The 12,710-nt window shown below is 36.6% G+C and overlaps 1 protein-coding gene across 1 annotated transcript in view; it reads right to left on the reverse strand.

Annotated features, from left to right (window-relative positions):
- The window catches only part of man1a2 (mannosidase, alpha, class 1A, member 2), a 75,094-nt gene that overhangs the window by 52,397 nt on the left and 9,987 nt on the right, over positions 1 to 12,710 (reverse strand). The window contains exon 2 of the mRNA XM_042731385.1: positions 9,924 to 10,182. Coding sequence (XP_042587319.1) covers positions 9,924 to 10,182 — 259 coding nt within the window. The remainder of the gene's footprint in view (positions 1 to 9,923; positions 10,183 to 12,710) is intronic.

Here is a 12,710-nt window from a genome sequence, read left to right on the forward strand (position 1 = left end):
TGCATATCAGAGCAAAAACCAAGCCCTGAGGTAAAATAAAAAAAAACTGCATGTAGAGCTCAGAAATAAGATTGCGTCAAGCCACACATCTGGGGAAGAGTTCAGAAAAAAAATTCTGCTTCATTGAAGGTTCACAGAAGAATGTAGTCTCTGTTACCCTTAATGGAATAAGTTTTAAACAACCAGGACTCTTCCTAGAGCTGGTCTTCTGCCCAAACTGAGCAGTTGATGGAGAAGGGCTCTTTGGTTAGAGTGGTGACCAAGAACCTGATGGTCACTCTAGCTGAGCTCGTTGATCATATGTGGAGATAGGAGAGACCTACAGAAGGACAAACATCACAGCAACACTCCACCAATCTGGGCTTTATGGCGGTGTGGCCAAACTCAATCCGCTCCTCAGTGAAAACACATGAAAAAACACTTGGAATTGCTAAAGGACCAAGAAACGAGATTCTCTGATCTAATGAACCTCAATTTTCTAAGCATCAAGTTTGAAGGAAACAAGCTCTTCTCATCAACTGCAGAGTACCATCCCAAAAGTAAACTGTGCTGGTAGCAGCTTCATGCTGTGGGGTTGTTTTCCAGTGGCAAGGACTGAAGGACTTATCAGAGTAGAAGAAAAGCTCAATGCCCCAAAATATTGAGATAGCCTTGATGAAAACCCTGTACAGCGCATTCAGAACCTCAGACTGGACAGAAGGTTCATATTCTAACAGGACAGTGACCCTAAGCACACTGCAAGAGTGGCTTATAGACAACCCTGTGAATGTCCTTGAGTGGCCCAGTAATGCAATCAGCTATTTCTGGAGAAACCTGAAAATGTGCATCTGCCCCCATCCAACCTGACAGAGCTTGAGAGGTGAAGAGGTGAGGAGAAGAATGGCAGATAATTGCCAAATTCTGATGTGCAAAGCTTGTCGTATCATACCGAGTTAAGGGTATGAATACTTATGCAATATACGCATTTCAGGTTTTTTTTTTTTTGTGTGTGTGTGTTTTCATGCCATGACTGTTGGGCACAAACTTTTATGATGCAGCCATGCAGGCTTCCTACTAGATTGTCTCAATTTAGCATTTAATGATGAGGAGGACTATAGCTTAGAAGCCTCAGAAGGACTGAGGGTTTAGGAAGGACGCAGGCTTGCCAGGAAGCAGGCTTCTGATCGAAAAGCACCCCTACAAACTTCAGGCAGGTTGGGGCTAAACTCTGCATATTGTATTGTGCCCTGTTTTATCGTTGTGTCATTTCATCATGTTGCATTATGTTTATTATATTTATTTTTCTATCATCATATTGTATAAAAGGATAAATGAAGAACACAATATGACGTGTCATATTGCACTTTACTGTTTCATGTTGTATCCTATTGAATTGTGTTGATTTCACTTACGCTTTTAAAAGCAGGCACAATTACTACCTCAGTGACCTTGAATGCTGCATATAGTCTCACCTTCTCTCCATCTCATCGCCATGAACCTGTCCTCTGATGCTCTTCGGGTCTCAGCACCCTGCAGGGTAAACTCTCACACTGCCAACAAAACTAACATTAACAGAGCAGCACAGAGCTCCAGATTCTCACAGCAACATGCCACAAACACAACACACGCCAGATAATTGGCCTGGTGGCTAGTAGACAAGATTTGACGTATTACAAGGTGGAGCTCATGTGGCTAATGACAGTTCAAGTTCAGTTCACACAAAACTCCAGATCCCATTTCCCCTGACATGCATACTTCCCCGATGATCCCTATTCATGTAGATCAATCCTTAAAGTAGGGTTCTATGTCTAATCACAAAATCCAATCATGAAAATATGTTGCAAATTTGGGATGAATAAATAAACAGTACGTCAATTAAATTACAAAAATACTTTTTAAATATGAATTCTGCATGTTTGTGTGGCTTTGTGAATGAATGGCGCAGTTTTGTCTACCATGCATACCTGAGCAAGCCCTGAAAACCACCATCAGACCAAGAAAGAGCACTAGCAAAGACACACTCGGATTGAGAGAAAACTCACACACTCTCATACAGTCCGTAATCCCTGTTATGGCGAAAGGAACTGAGGAGTCTGTGCTGAAGATCCCTTAGACAAATCAATATGACTGTAAGCTTATCACTGAGTTAATGTAGAGGGAGTATTCTAAGTAATTACATTCAGAGAATTGTCAAAATGAGACTTCTATAAGTGTGTAGAGAAGAGTTCATGAAAAGATTATAAAAAGCACTGCACTGGGATGATAAATTCATTTAAAAGGCAGAAGATTGAAAAAAACAGACACTATGTGAAAACCCAAATACATACAAAGAGAAAGTGTGAGATACAGAACAAGTGAGTAAATTTTTTTAAAAACTAATAAAATTTTGGACGACCATGCCTCTTCTGGTCGACTAACGATTAGTTGACTATCAAGGGCAAGCCCTAATATATATATATAAATATATGTATATATATATATATATATATATTATATATATATATATATATGTATATATATATATATATATATGTGTATGTGTGTGTGTGTGTGTGTATGTGTGTGTGTGTGTGTGAATAAGTGGGAGTTCCTATGCATCTGAGTCTGAGCTAGAATTCTGTGTTTATGTGCTGTTCTAGGTAGATTCATAAATCTAAATTTGGATCTAATAAGATTTTACAATGACTAAGTTTGTAATAATCCTTAATAATAACACTTCCGATAACCATTTTATCATTTACAGCCAGTTTTAGAGTAAATAACTGCTTTCCTGTATAAAGATGCACCTCTGTTACGCTGCATAAAAATCATAAAAGTCTGCTGTTTCCATTACACTGCTTCTAAGCTTACCTTGTGAAACAGATCTAAGATTCATGCTACAATATCAGGTTCTATCATATAAACTCCTTTAACACACACTTCACATGCAAAAGCAAACAACAAACCCCGACAGACACCATTAACAATGTACACAGCTAACTTCTCTGCGTTCTTATCTTTCTCATCTGAGCTTTGGAAACATAGCAGCTAATCCACATAAGAAAGATGAATTCAGCACTTTCATTTAATCACACGAAGAAAGAGAGGTGTGTTACTGTAGCAGAGGAGAGAGAGAGGCATTATGGAAGCATCTTTTCCTGTCAGCTCTTGTCCCTTCAACAGGCTTTGTAGAGCTAGCACTGCACTAATTCAACAGAAGCTCAGTAAATCATACAAAACACACACAACAGGCAGATCTGTGGTTACTTTGGCTAAAAAAAATGATGAAAGACAGGCTTTGTGTGTACGTAATGTATGAGGTAAAGTTAGTGTGTTGACATGAATGAACGAGATGTAGTGCTTTAATGGTTGTATGTGTGAGGTAAATCAAATGAATGTTGTACTGTTTTGTGCATATGTATGAAGTAAATATAGTATGTTAACACTGAGGTAAATGGAGGATGTTCGCATTGAGCATTTAAGAGAGGTGAATATGTTAGCACTTAGTATACATGAAGTAAATCTGGCGTATTAGCATTTTAAGAGTAGTAAATCTAGTGTTGGGCTAATAGTTTTGTGTGATACTATGTCCTAACCAGATGCAAAGTGATACGATTATATCAATAAGCAATTTTTATGCCCACACCAGATGCAACATGGCTACGAGACACAACAAAATCGATCACAATGTATAGTCAATCAGAAGAGCGTGTGGGTAGGTTCTCTCTGTAAGCACTGTCTCTCACTCAGTAACAAAACAGATAAGTACATAATCAAATTCATAAAAATTATTCAAAACATATACTCAGTGACTTGATACAATTGTTGCCATCTAATACATGTGTTTATTTACACAGGCTTCCCAGTTTGAAGTCATTTTCAACATCTGAGGGAAATTATCCATTGTTTTGTTTTTTTATTATGACTATTAAAGTCATACAGAAATGACATTCAAAATGAAAAACAATTTTAATATCGTAAAAAACACTTACATAAAATGATCACTGAGCCATCAACTGTTGTGTTTTTTTTTTTTTTTTGGTCAAGACAAAAACTCATGGGTCAAGACAAAAACTCAAGGGTAAAGATACCCTTTATCCTATGTTGCAGTGTCACGTATTATTAGGACATGGCCACGTGTAAATCTAGTCAGCATTAAATGTTAAACTAGAGTATTAGCATTATGTGTGGTAAATCATGTTAGCATTTTGTGCGAGGTAATTAGTTAACGTTAGGGATGAGCATTTTTGCCAATTTCTCATTTCGATGATTGATGGGTTTCAAAAATTAGTACTGGAGTATTTGGGGGGCGGGTTGTGTGCGGGGGCGGGGCATGGGCGTAATGGAGATAATGAAAATATCTGAAGACTGTTATGAAAACTAATGTTAAAAATAAAAATATGACATGAAAACCTGTCTATTAAAACCTGAACACGTGATTAGAACACTGTTAGATCATGATTATGATGTAGCAATGTTATTAAAAGAGAAGCATCTAAAGCTGATTGACTTTGTCAATGAACTGAAGCCCGTTCTGACAAATCCTAGGATATTAATCAGATAGTTTAGATACATAACATTATGACTTGTACCTGCACAAAAGGATGCAAATGCCATTATGCCAGTGAGCTTCAAATTACGCGCTATAACGAGAGAAACAGAGAGAGAGAGCTGCTGCCGTAATGCACTTTCATGACAGCACGCTGAAACATAGGTAAGGAAAGCAGACAGATTTTTATAACAGATTTCACATCCTATAAAGTTCTCATTATAATACTAAGTTTATGAGATGCGAGTTAACTTTAAGTTACGCACTATAGCGAGAGAGATCCTGCCGTGATGCACTTTCATGACAGCGCGCTGAAACACGGCCAAGGAAAGAAAACAAATTACTATAGATTTCACATTCTATAAAGTTCTCATTATAATGCTGTTTAAGGCAGATTTGTGCTATATTTTCATCCACATTATCAGTGATTCCTGAAATCACCTGTGCATTTTCGAAAAGCCATACAATGTACAAAAACAATTTTCATTGATGTATGCCTACTATTGAACAAATATGACAAAAAAAGCTACACTGTATTATTATAACAGTATTTTAAAAAAGAAACATCTTAAAGCATTATGATCCAAGCATCAAATAACTCAGTCAATATCTGGCACTGCATTTGAACATGAAACTAAACTCTGATAATATGCATCGTATTCAGCATAAACGTTAAAATCCCAATGCATCCTATATTAGATTAATCAGATATGTATGTAGGTAACCCAGATATCACTACATGACTTCAAGCCATGCTTTTCTCTCTTCTTGGACCGCATGCTGTGGCCAGCTAAACAATCAGAGCTCAGGGTGCCGCCCAAAGTGCTGCTATAACCAAGCAGGAAAAAAAAAAAAATAATTTCCATGATCATCGTTTTCATGATCGTTCAGCGCTGTCCTGGCCTAGTACATGAGTACTCAATCACTGTTGCACATCCCTAGTTAACGTGAGAGCTGTGAACTAGTGCATGAGTGGGAGAGTATAAAAGTAAAAATTCATGAATGTGATGATGAGTAAGGTAAAGTTTGAGTACTGTCCTAGACTCACACAAACACAAACACAGACTGAGCTGCGATTAAACTGTGACAGCTCTTAGTCATCAAACACAAACACAGCTGCTAGCATTTAAAACAAGCAATGAGAACTGCGCAGAAAAAATGGACAGCAGGACACTTTGGTCCAGTTTTAATCATAATTCACTGACAGAAACAAGAGTGTTTTTTGAGAGAAGTGCCATCAGCAGCCAGTCTGTCACTCACTCTCAGAAAGCAGAGAAACTGGCCAGTGATGCAAATGAAAAGCTACGCCAAAGGTGGGTTTAAGAAACTGGAGTAATGTGTATCGAGGTACCAGAGTGCATTTAAATGAAGGCAGGACACACACATCCAGAGTGTAAAAAGAGGGTTATGGCCCCAAAGCGAGCAGCAGATGGCCCCGCTGCGAGTAGTCCGCTGAGAGATGTTGGGATGCTGGATTTCATCCTGCAGGGTATTCATACAAATCTCTATGTGAATGTCTATGTGAGTGTTTGAAAGGAAGAGAAAAAAAAGAGAAGGTGGTGGATATCTTTTGATGAATAGCAGATGTCACCTCTATAACCTGCATAGCACATAAAGACTCCACATTCCCAATCTAAAACACATTAACACTAAGATAGAGCAGATGGCAGTGCCCTGTATCCCCTCATCCACATCACTCAGCAGACCTCTCATTACGGCTAATTCTGGACTTTTCACAACTCATTCTTAACCCTGGGTAAACAGTCTTGTTCTACATGTATCACAATGTTCTCACAATACCCTGGGTTCGAAACTAATCAAAGGTAGTCATGTTTTTTAGACTAGGCTACATTTGTAAACCGTTGGTTTTTTATTTGTACTAGTACTAGCCATGTTTACTTATGTTTCGCTTTATACAACACAAATGGTTTCTAAGAAGCTTTACAAAAATGAACAGAAAAATAAAAGAATCAGTTTTGCAAATTTAGTCAAACTAGACAAACTGGTTGGTGGTTGCTAACAAGTGGCTACAGAGTGAGTGGCTATTTAACCATCCATTTTTACAGCTTCAATGTGTTTATAATAACGCTCTTGTAAATTACTATAACAGTCTTTACCTGAAAGAGTTCTGCAATTGTGGTTTAGTTTGTTTATAGCCTATGTTTAGACTTTTACTTGTTGCTGACAGTATTTAGACTTCAAAATTAATAAATGATGTGTTCATTTGTGAAGATTATGATGAACAAAATCTGTAAGTATTATATAAAAAAAAATGTTGCAGAGTTATTTTATGCAATAATCCAAAAGCCAATAGAAAATGGTACTGGGTTCTTAAAAACACAACCACAACAATCATCTCAGTTTACACTCAAAAAAAAATCTGCAACAATCATCTCAGTTTTACACTCAAAGACACCAATTACTCTTGGAACAAGCATTACCTACCAACACACACTTATGTGGGGACAAAATGATCATTCTGCCAAGTACTAAAACAAAAGAAACCCATTTATTTCCAGGTTTATGGGCTCATTAGAGACAAGCAACAATTTGAAAGTGAAAATAATGGCATTTACTGCAAGCAGTGCTGACTCATCATCCACAGCCCACAGGCTGTAGAGATTTATGTAAAAGGTCTTAAAGTGTCACCGCCAACTAAAATACATTAAACTCGATCAATATAAAAAGTCAACTAGATTTGAATATCATCTATGTTAGTAACAAGAACAGTGCAAGAAATCCCAAACCCTGAGTATGAGAACTGGAACAGTAATGCTCAGCAAACAACTCTAATAGACATTTTCCAATCTGCTTCATTAAGGAACACATCTCACACAGTTAGACAAATTTTGTGGTATATCTGGAAGAGTGAAAATCAAACGCTGCATTACATCAGCAGAAATCTGTAAGAGCGTTTTAAAACAGTCTGTTCCAGTCAAGCGCGAATCAGCCAGTGGCTATAACTCTCAAGAATTATTCTTATCCAAGATTGCATCCCATTTTCAAAAGATGATAATTATACCTGTGGAGAGCCTGGTTTGATTCAAAATGCTACAGAATAAATGGGCCAAAACTGTTCAATTTAAAAAGGAATGTGAAGTAATTAAGTGAGAGAGAAGAAAAACAATGATAGAGAGAGAATACATCTGCAGGTGCTGCAAACATTAGAAGATATAGAGTGCTTGCAAGTTCAAAGCATGTAAACTAAACACACACTAGTGTTGTCACGGTACCAAAATTTCAGTATTCGGTACCAATTCTAGTGAAAATCTACGGTTCTCGGTACCAAAGCAAAACACGAAAAATATGCTAATTGCCATTATTTTTTATTAAAACATATAAACATTATTTTTTATTAAAAACATTAAACAACCAATGCCATTCTTTATACTTATTTAAACTTGTGTATCAATGTCCACAAGTAATAAAAGTATGGAAAAAAAAGTAAACAAGTTTCACCCAGAAGTTTGTCATATTTCTGCTGCTGCTGAAAAACAACTGTTTTCTGTTTTAGAATTTGCTGGGGTGTTTCGTGATCTTCCTCAGCCTGCAGCTGTAAAATAAAAATATAATATACTTAAGTAAACAATGGGCTGGGTCTGACCAAATGCTACATTAGATCATTGACACCAGCTAAAATATAACTTTTCAGTAAATAACAAACCTCAGCTTTTATAAGTTTAGATAAGATTACATATATTAAGTGCATATCAAATAGATGGATCTGTAGTATTAAAAACACTTTAGAATAAGATTCCATTTGTTAGATAACATGACTGAGGGTTAATTTCAAAATTTACTAATAGATAAATTACAAGCACAGTTAAATTATCGTAAAGGCTCTGCTACACCGAGTGTTTCTGTTGCAACTTGCACAATACGAAAACAAAGTTACACTAGCGGTGTGCCAACTTAAAATGCCGTGCCTATCATCGACACAGAGGCTACAACACACTATGACAGAGGAACCAAACAGCGATCCTTTATTTCCACCAGAGAAATGACTGAAGTCGATAGTGTGGGACCATTTTGGGTACACCAAGAATGAGCAGGGTGTCATTTAAATAATGCAGTAAAAACTGCTGCTAAAAAGCGAATACACGGCTTAAAATTATTTTAACGCACGACGTGAAGGCAAGATTGACGCGAAGCTACGGCTCGTTAACTCCGCATTCTGCCCGCTTCAGATCAGACAGAGATGAAATAGTGCGGTAAGATCACATTTATTTGAATTTATTAATTTATAACATTTAGCTACTTGAATTAATTATTTGATCGAGAGAGAGAGAAAGAGAAGTGTGTGTGTGTGTGTGTGTGTGTGTGTGAAACTGCGTCTGCGCATCTCTCTACAAACATGTGAGTTTAGTTACTTAAACAGTGATTTTACCCCCTTGTTGCTGATAAATATAATGTAGCAATTCAGCATCTAAGCTATTTTATTAATAAAAGTTGCGGGGCAGCGTTCACAACCAGTTTGTATCCTCCTAATTGTTTGTATGTGTGCGCAGCGCGATCTCTGATCTCACAAACTAAAATAATAGACATGATTTTCTCAGGCCACATGTAAAATCATATGAATTATTATAAAAAAAATTATTATGGATGACAGCTGATTACAATAATTGTTCAGTTATTACTGAAAGCTGCCTGTATTCAGCTCATATTTTCCAAAATAGCGCTACGGTGATGTGGAGAGACACAGTGGAGACAAATTGTTGAATAAAGTCATTATTTCTGTTTTATTCACATATAAAAGTATTGTCGTCGCTTCATGACGTTATGGTTGAATCACTGATGGCAGATGGAGTATTCTGACGCTGCCTTTCATACTTTTATGGACACTGACTCTGTTATTTACTTGGCAGTCTATGGGGCACTCACAAGCCTCCCGGTTTTCATCCAAAATATCTTAAATTGTGTTCCGAAGACGAATGAAGCTTTTATGGGTTTGGAACGACATGGGGGTAAGTAATTAATGACAAAAGTTTCATTTTGGGGTGGAGAACTGTTTTTCTAATGCACATTATATTAGCGTTAGCTGCGCTTATGCTAATGATGAACTACGCTAATGGCGCTGTTTATTTTAATCCGACATTCAAATTAAAATATGGAATAATATTCATAACAGAAGCTCTAAATATTAAAAATTTAATTAAACTTACCTGTTTGAACTCTTTCATTTGATAAGGGTGTCTGTGTTTTGTTAGTTTGATGTGCTTCCTCCTTTTAAGATCGCCATGTCTCTTATGAAGAGGATAGCTTTCAGATAGCTTTTCAGTGCATCAAAAACCCACTCGATACCACCGGTACTTAAGAAAACCTGGTACCATAACGTTTTAATTTTTTTAGTACCGACTTGGTACCGAAATACCAAGTCTTTTGCCAACACTAATACACACACACACACCCCTCTCACCTCTCTGATTTTGTCCCTTTTTTCCTTGGTGTCAGAGTCCCCTGGGTCACCATCACTGACCCCTACCAGTTTGGGCATAGGTACTGGAGGAAGAGGTTTGGGTCCATCTTTCTTCTTCAGGTCCTCGACTACCTTGGTCTTCTCTGTCTGGATCTCTGCCTTCAGTTCCTCTTTGGATTTACGGAGCTTTTCCTTGGCTTCCTGCAGTGCCCGCTCATGATCTGCCCGGATCTTGTCACGAAGGCTCTCCTCTTCCTCCCTGCAGGCGCACAGTGAAATACATCAGTAAAGAATATCTTTAATTGTGGAAAAAAACAAACAAAAAAAACAAATGTAGGCACCAGTCTATATTTCATTAATACAACATGTTTTATAAAATGTTCAAATTATATAAATTGTTAATATAAATATAAATGTATAGTTTATACTGCCAGTTTTTTACAGATCTACTGCTTGTGGAAAAGTTCAGTGCCAGTAAGATATTTTTTTTTAAAGAAATTAATAAATTTATTCAGCAAAATTATCAAAAATATATATAACATTTATGCTACAAAAGAATTATCTTTCGAATAAATTGCACCAAATCATCATATAAAAATCATAAAATTATAAACATTTACAAAGAATCATATGACACTGAAGACTGAAAAATCAGATGTCAATATTTTTTTTCATATTAAAATAAACTTATTTTAAACTTAATTTTTTTTATTTTAAAAATGTATTTTTTATACAAATATCCAGAGAAGCAAGAACTGAACTGAACCCACAGAGGACAGTACACCAACAACAAACAAACCACATCAATCTCTCCAACAAACCAACATAGGTTTATAACCAAACAATCAGCTCATATAAATATCTTGGGGTTCTGTTGTAAATCATCCAGTCAGTGGAAAAATGGCAGATATCTGCTTGCAGGGACAATAATCACAGACTTTTACACTGCTCACAGCTTCTATAATGAGGCAGACAATCTACTCACAGGCATTTCTTCTACAATTGAAAAACATAGAACATCTCAACATCAGCTTATGTAATACCGCTGAGACACATAAACCAAATCTCTTCTGAAAAAAAAGCACCAAAGCAAAAGAAATTATAAATACAAAAAACAAACTTACACACTGAATGGAATGTGACGAGTTCAAATAGCCAGATACTGTGAAACAAAAGAAAGACAATAAACAAACAAATACAACTAACAATATAACTAACCATTATTTCATAAAAAAACATCAAACCAAAAAACATGGGTTTAAATCATTCTAATGAACCGTATACGGAATCAGTAGTTTTTGAATAAACATCTGACTAAATGAGTGAACCACAAATCATTACTTCTATTCATGTTCAACTTATAATGAACTGAAAGTGTTTACCAAACGTACTTAGACTGTGTGTCTTAGATTACCATAATTACTAGCTGCTTTTTTCATAACAGCATGTAGGTTATTCAAAAATCATTCTCAGAGTGCTTTGTAATAAATGCGACTAAAACGGTATTAAAAGAAACAATGCGTTTTAACAATATCATTTTCTTTAGTATGTGTGTAGTTAAGAGCAATTAAGTTGGCAGAATGTGGGAAAATGCACAAGAGACTCATCATATAACACAAGCCACAAAGAAACATAATCTGATGCCACACACACATAAAGAAGAATAAGGGTGGAGACAGAAGATTTTTAGGTCCTGTGAATCAATGAAGCACACCAGACTAAAGAGAGAGCAGGAGGGGATTGTAAGGAAAAGAGGTCAGGTGGATACAGTGACACAGACAGTGATATGCTGGGGCGACGCGGGTTATCTCAGACTGGTTCGCTCATTGTTAAATACGGCCTGGAAACGTTCCCCAGGTGACACTGAGACTGGGTGGGGAAGACCGACAAAACATCTGCTAAACTATACTGGCTTAACATTCATTTGAATGCTTTCCCTAGTACATAGTTTATTAATGACAATATTTAGCCACTATTTTGCATCATGTTGCTTCATTAGCTTAAAAGATATATGCGACGGACACTAGCTCCATTGTATCGGAAGATAAGAGCTGTAATTACAGTAAAGCATTACTGAGTGCTGATGTGTGCATTTTTGATGTGCGGGTTAAATGGCTAGTCTGCAAACAGGGACATGCGTGAACTGGAAAAATGTGGGCACTAATAGCTCTTTGTGAGGGACATGAGAGCAAAGGGTCTCGCTAATGAAAGTAAACACCAATAACACTCTGCACTGCATTAGAGTAGAGACATCTAATGTCTATGGTAAAGCTCTATTATAATGGATTCACCTACAAATCTCAGCCTGCAACAACTCGCCCCCTCTCACATTATTCTTCTGGATTTTTTTTTTTTTTTTTGGCTGCAGAATCTCTCTTTCTTTGAAAGGCTTCTCAAAGCTACGTTAGAGTCTAGGTGATTTCATGGAAGGCTTATAATGTCAAACATGCGATTAGGAGCATGTCAACATTTGTCTGAATCAATAACCCAACTGAGACAAAGTCAGACCAGGACAAATCAAAGTGTGGCTGCATTAACATGTTTAGCTCAATCAATTACGTATGGTACTACTTTTTAAGAAAAATTCCTTTATTCCCAGGTATTATGTGAACCCACCTACAGTACAATGTTCACATGCTCTAGCTGGAATATACTTTGGAACGTAAAGTTGTTATTATATGAGATCCATGTAAAAGTGCTCAATGTATGTATATATTATTATAATATATATATATATTTCAGTCTTGTTTGATGAATATAGTAAACTAAGCATGTTTTTACTAATGA

This window comes from Cyprinus carpio, chromosome B9 (genome assembly GCF_018340385.1).
Source record: "Cyprinus carpio isolate SPL01 chromosome B9, ASM1834038v1, whole genome shotgun sequence".
NCBI lineage: Eukaryota > Metazoa > Chordata > Actinopteri > Cypriniformes > Cyprinidae > Cyprinus > Cyprinus carpio.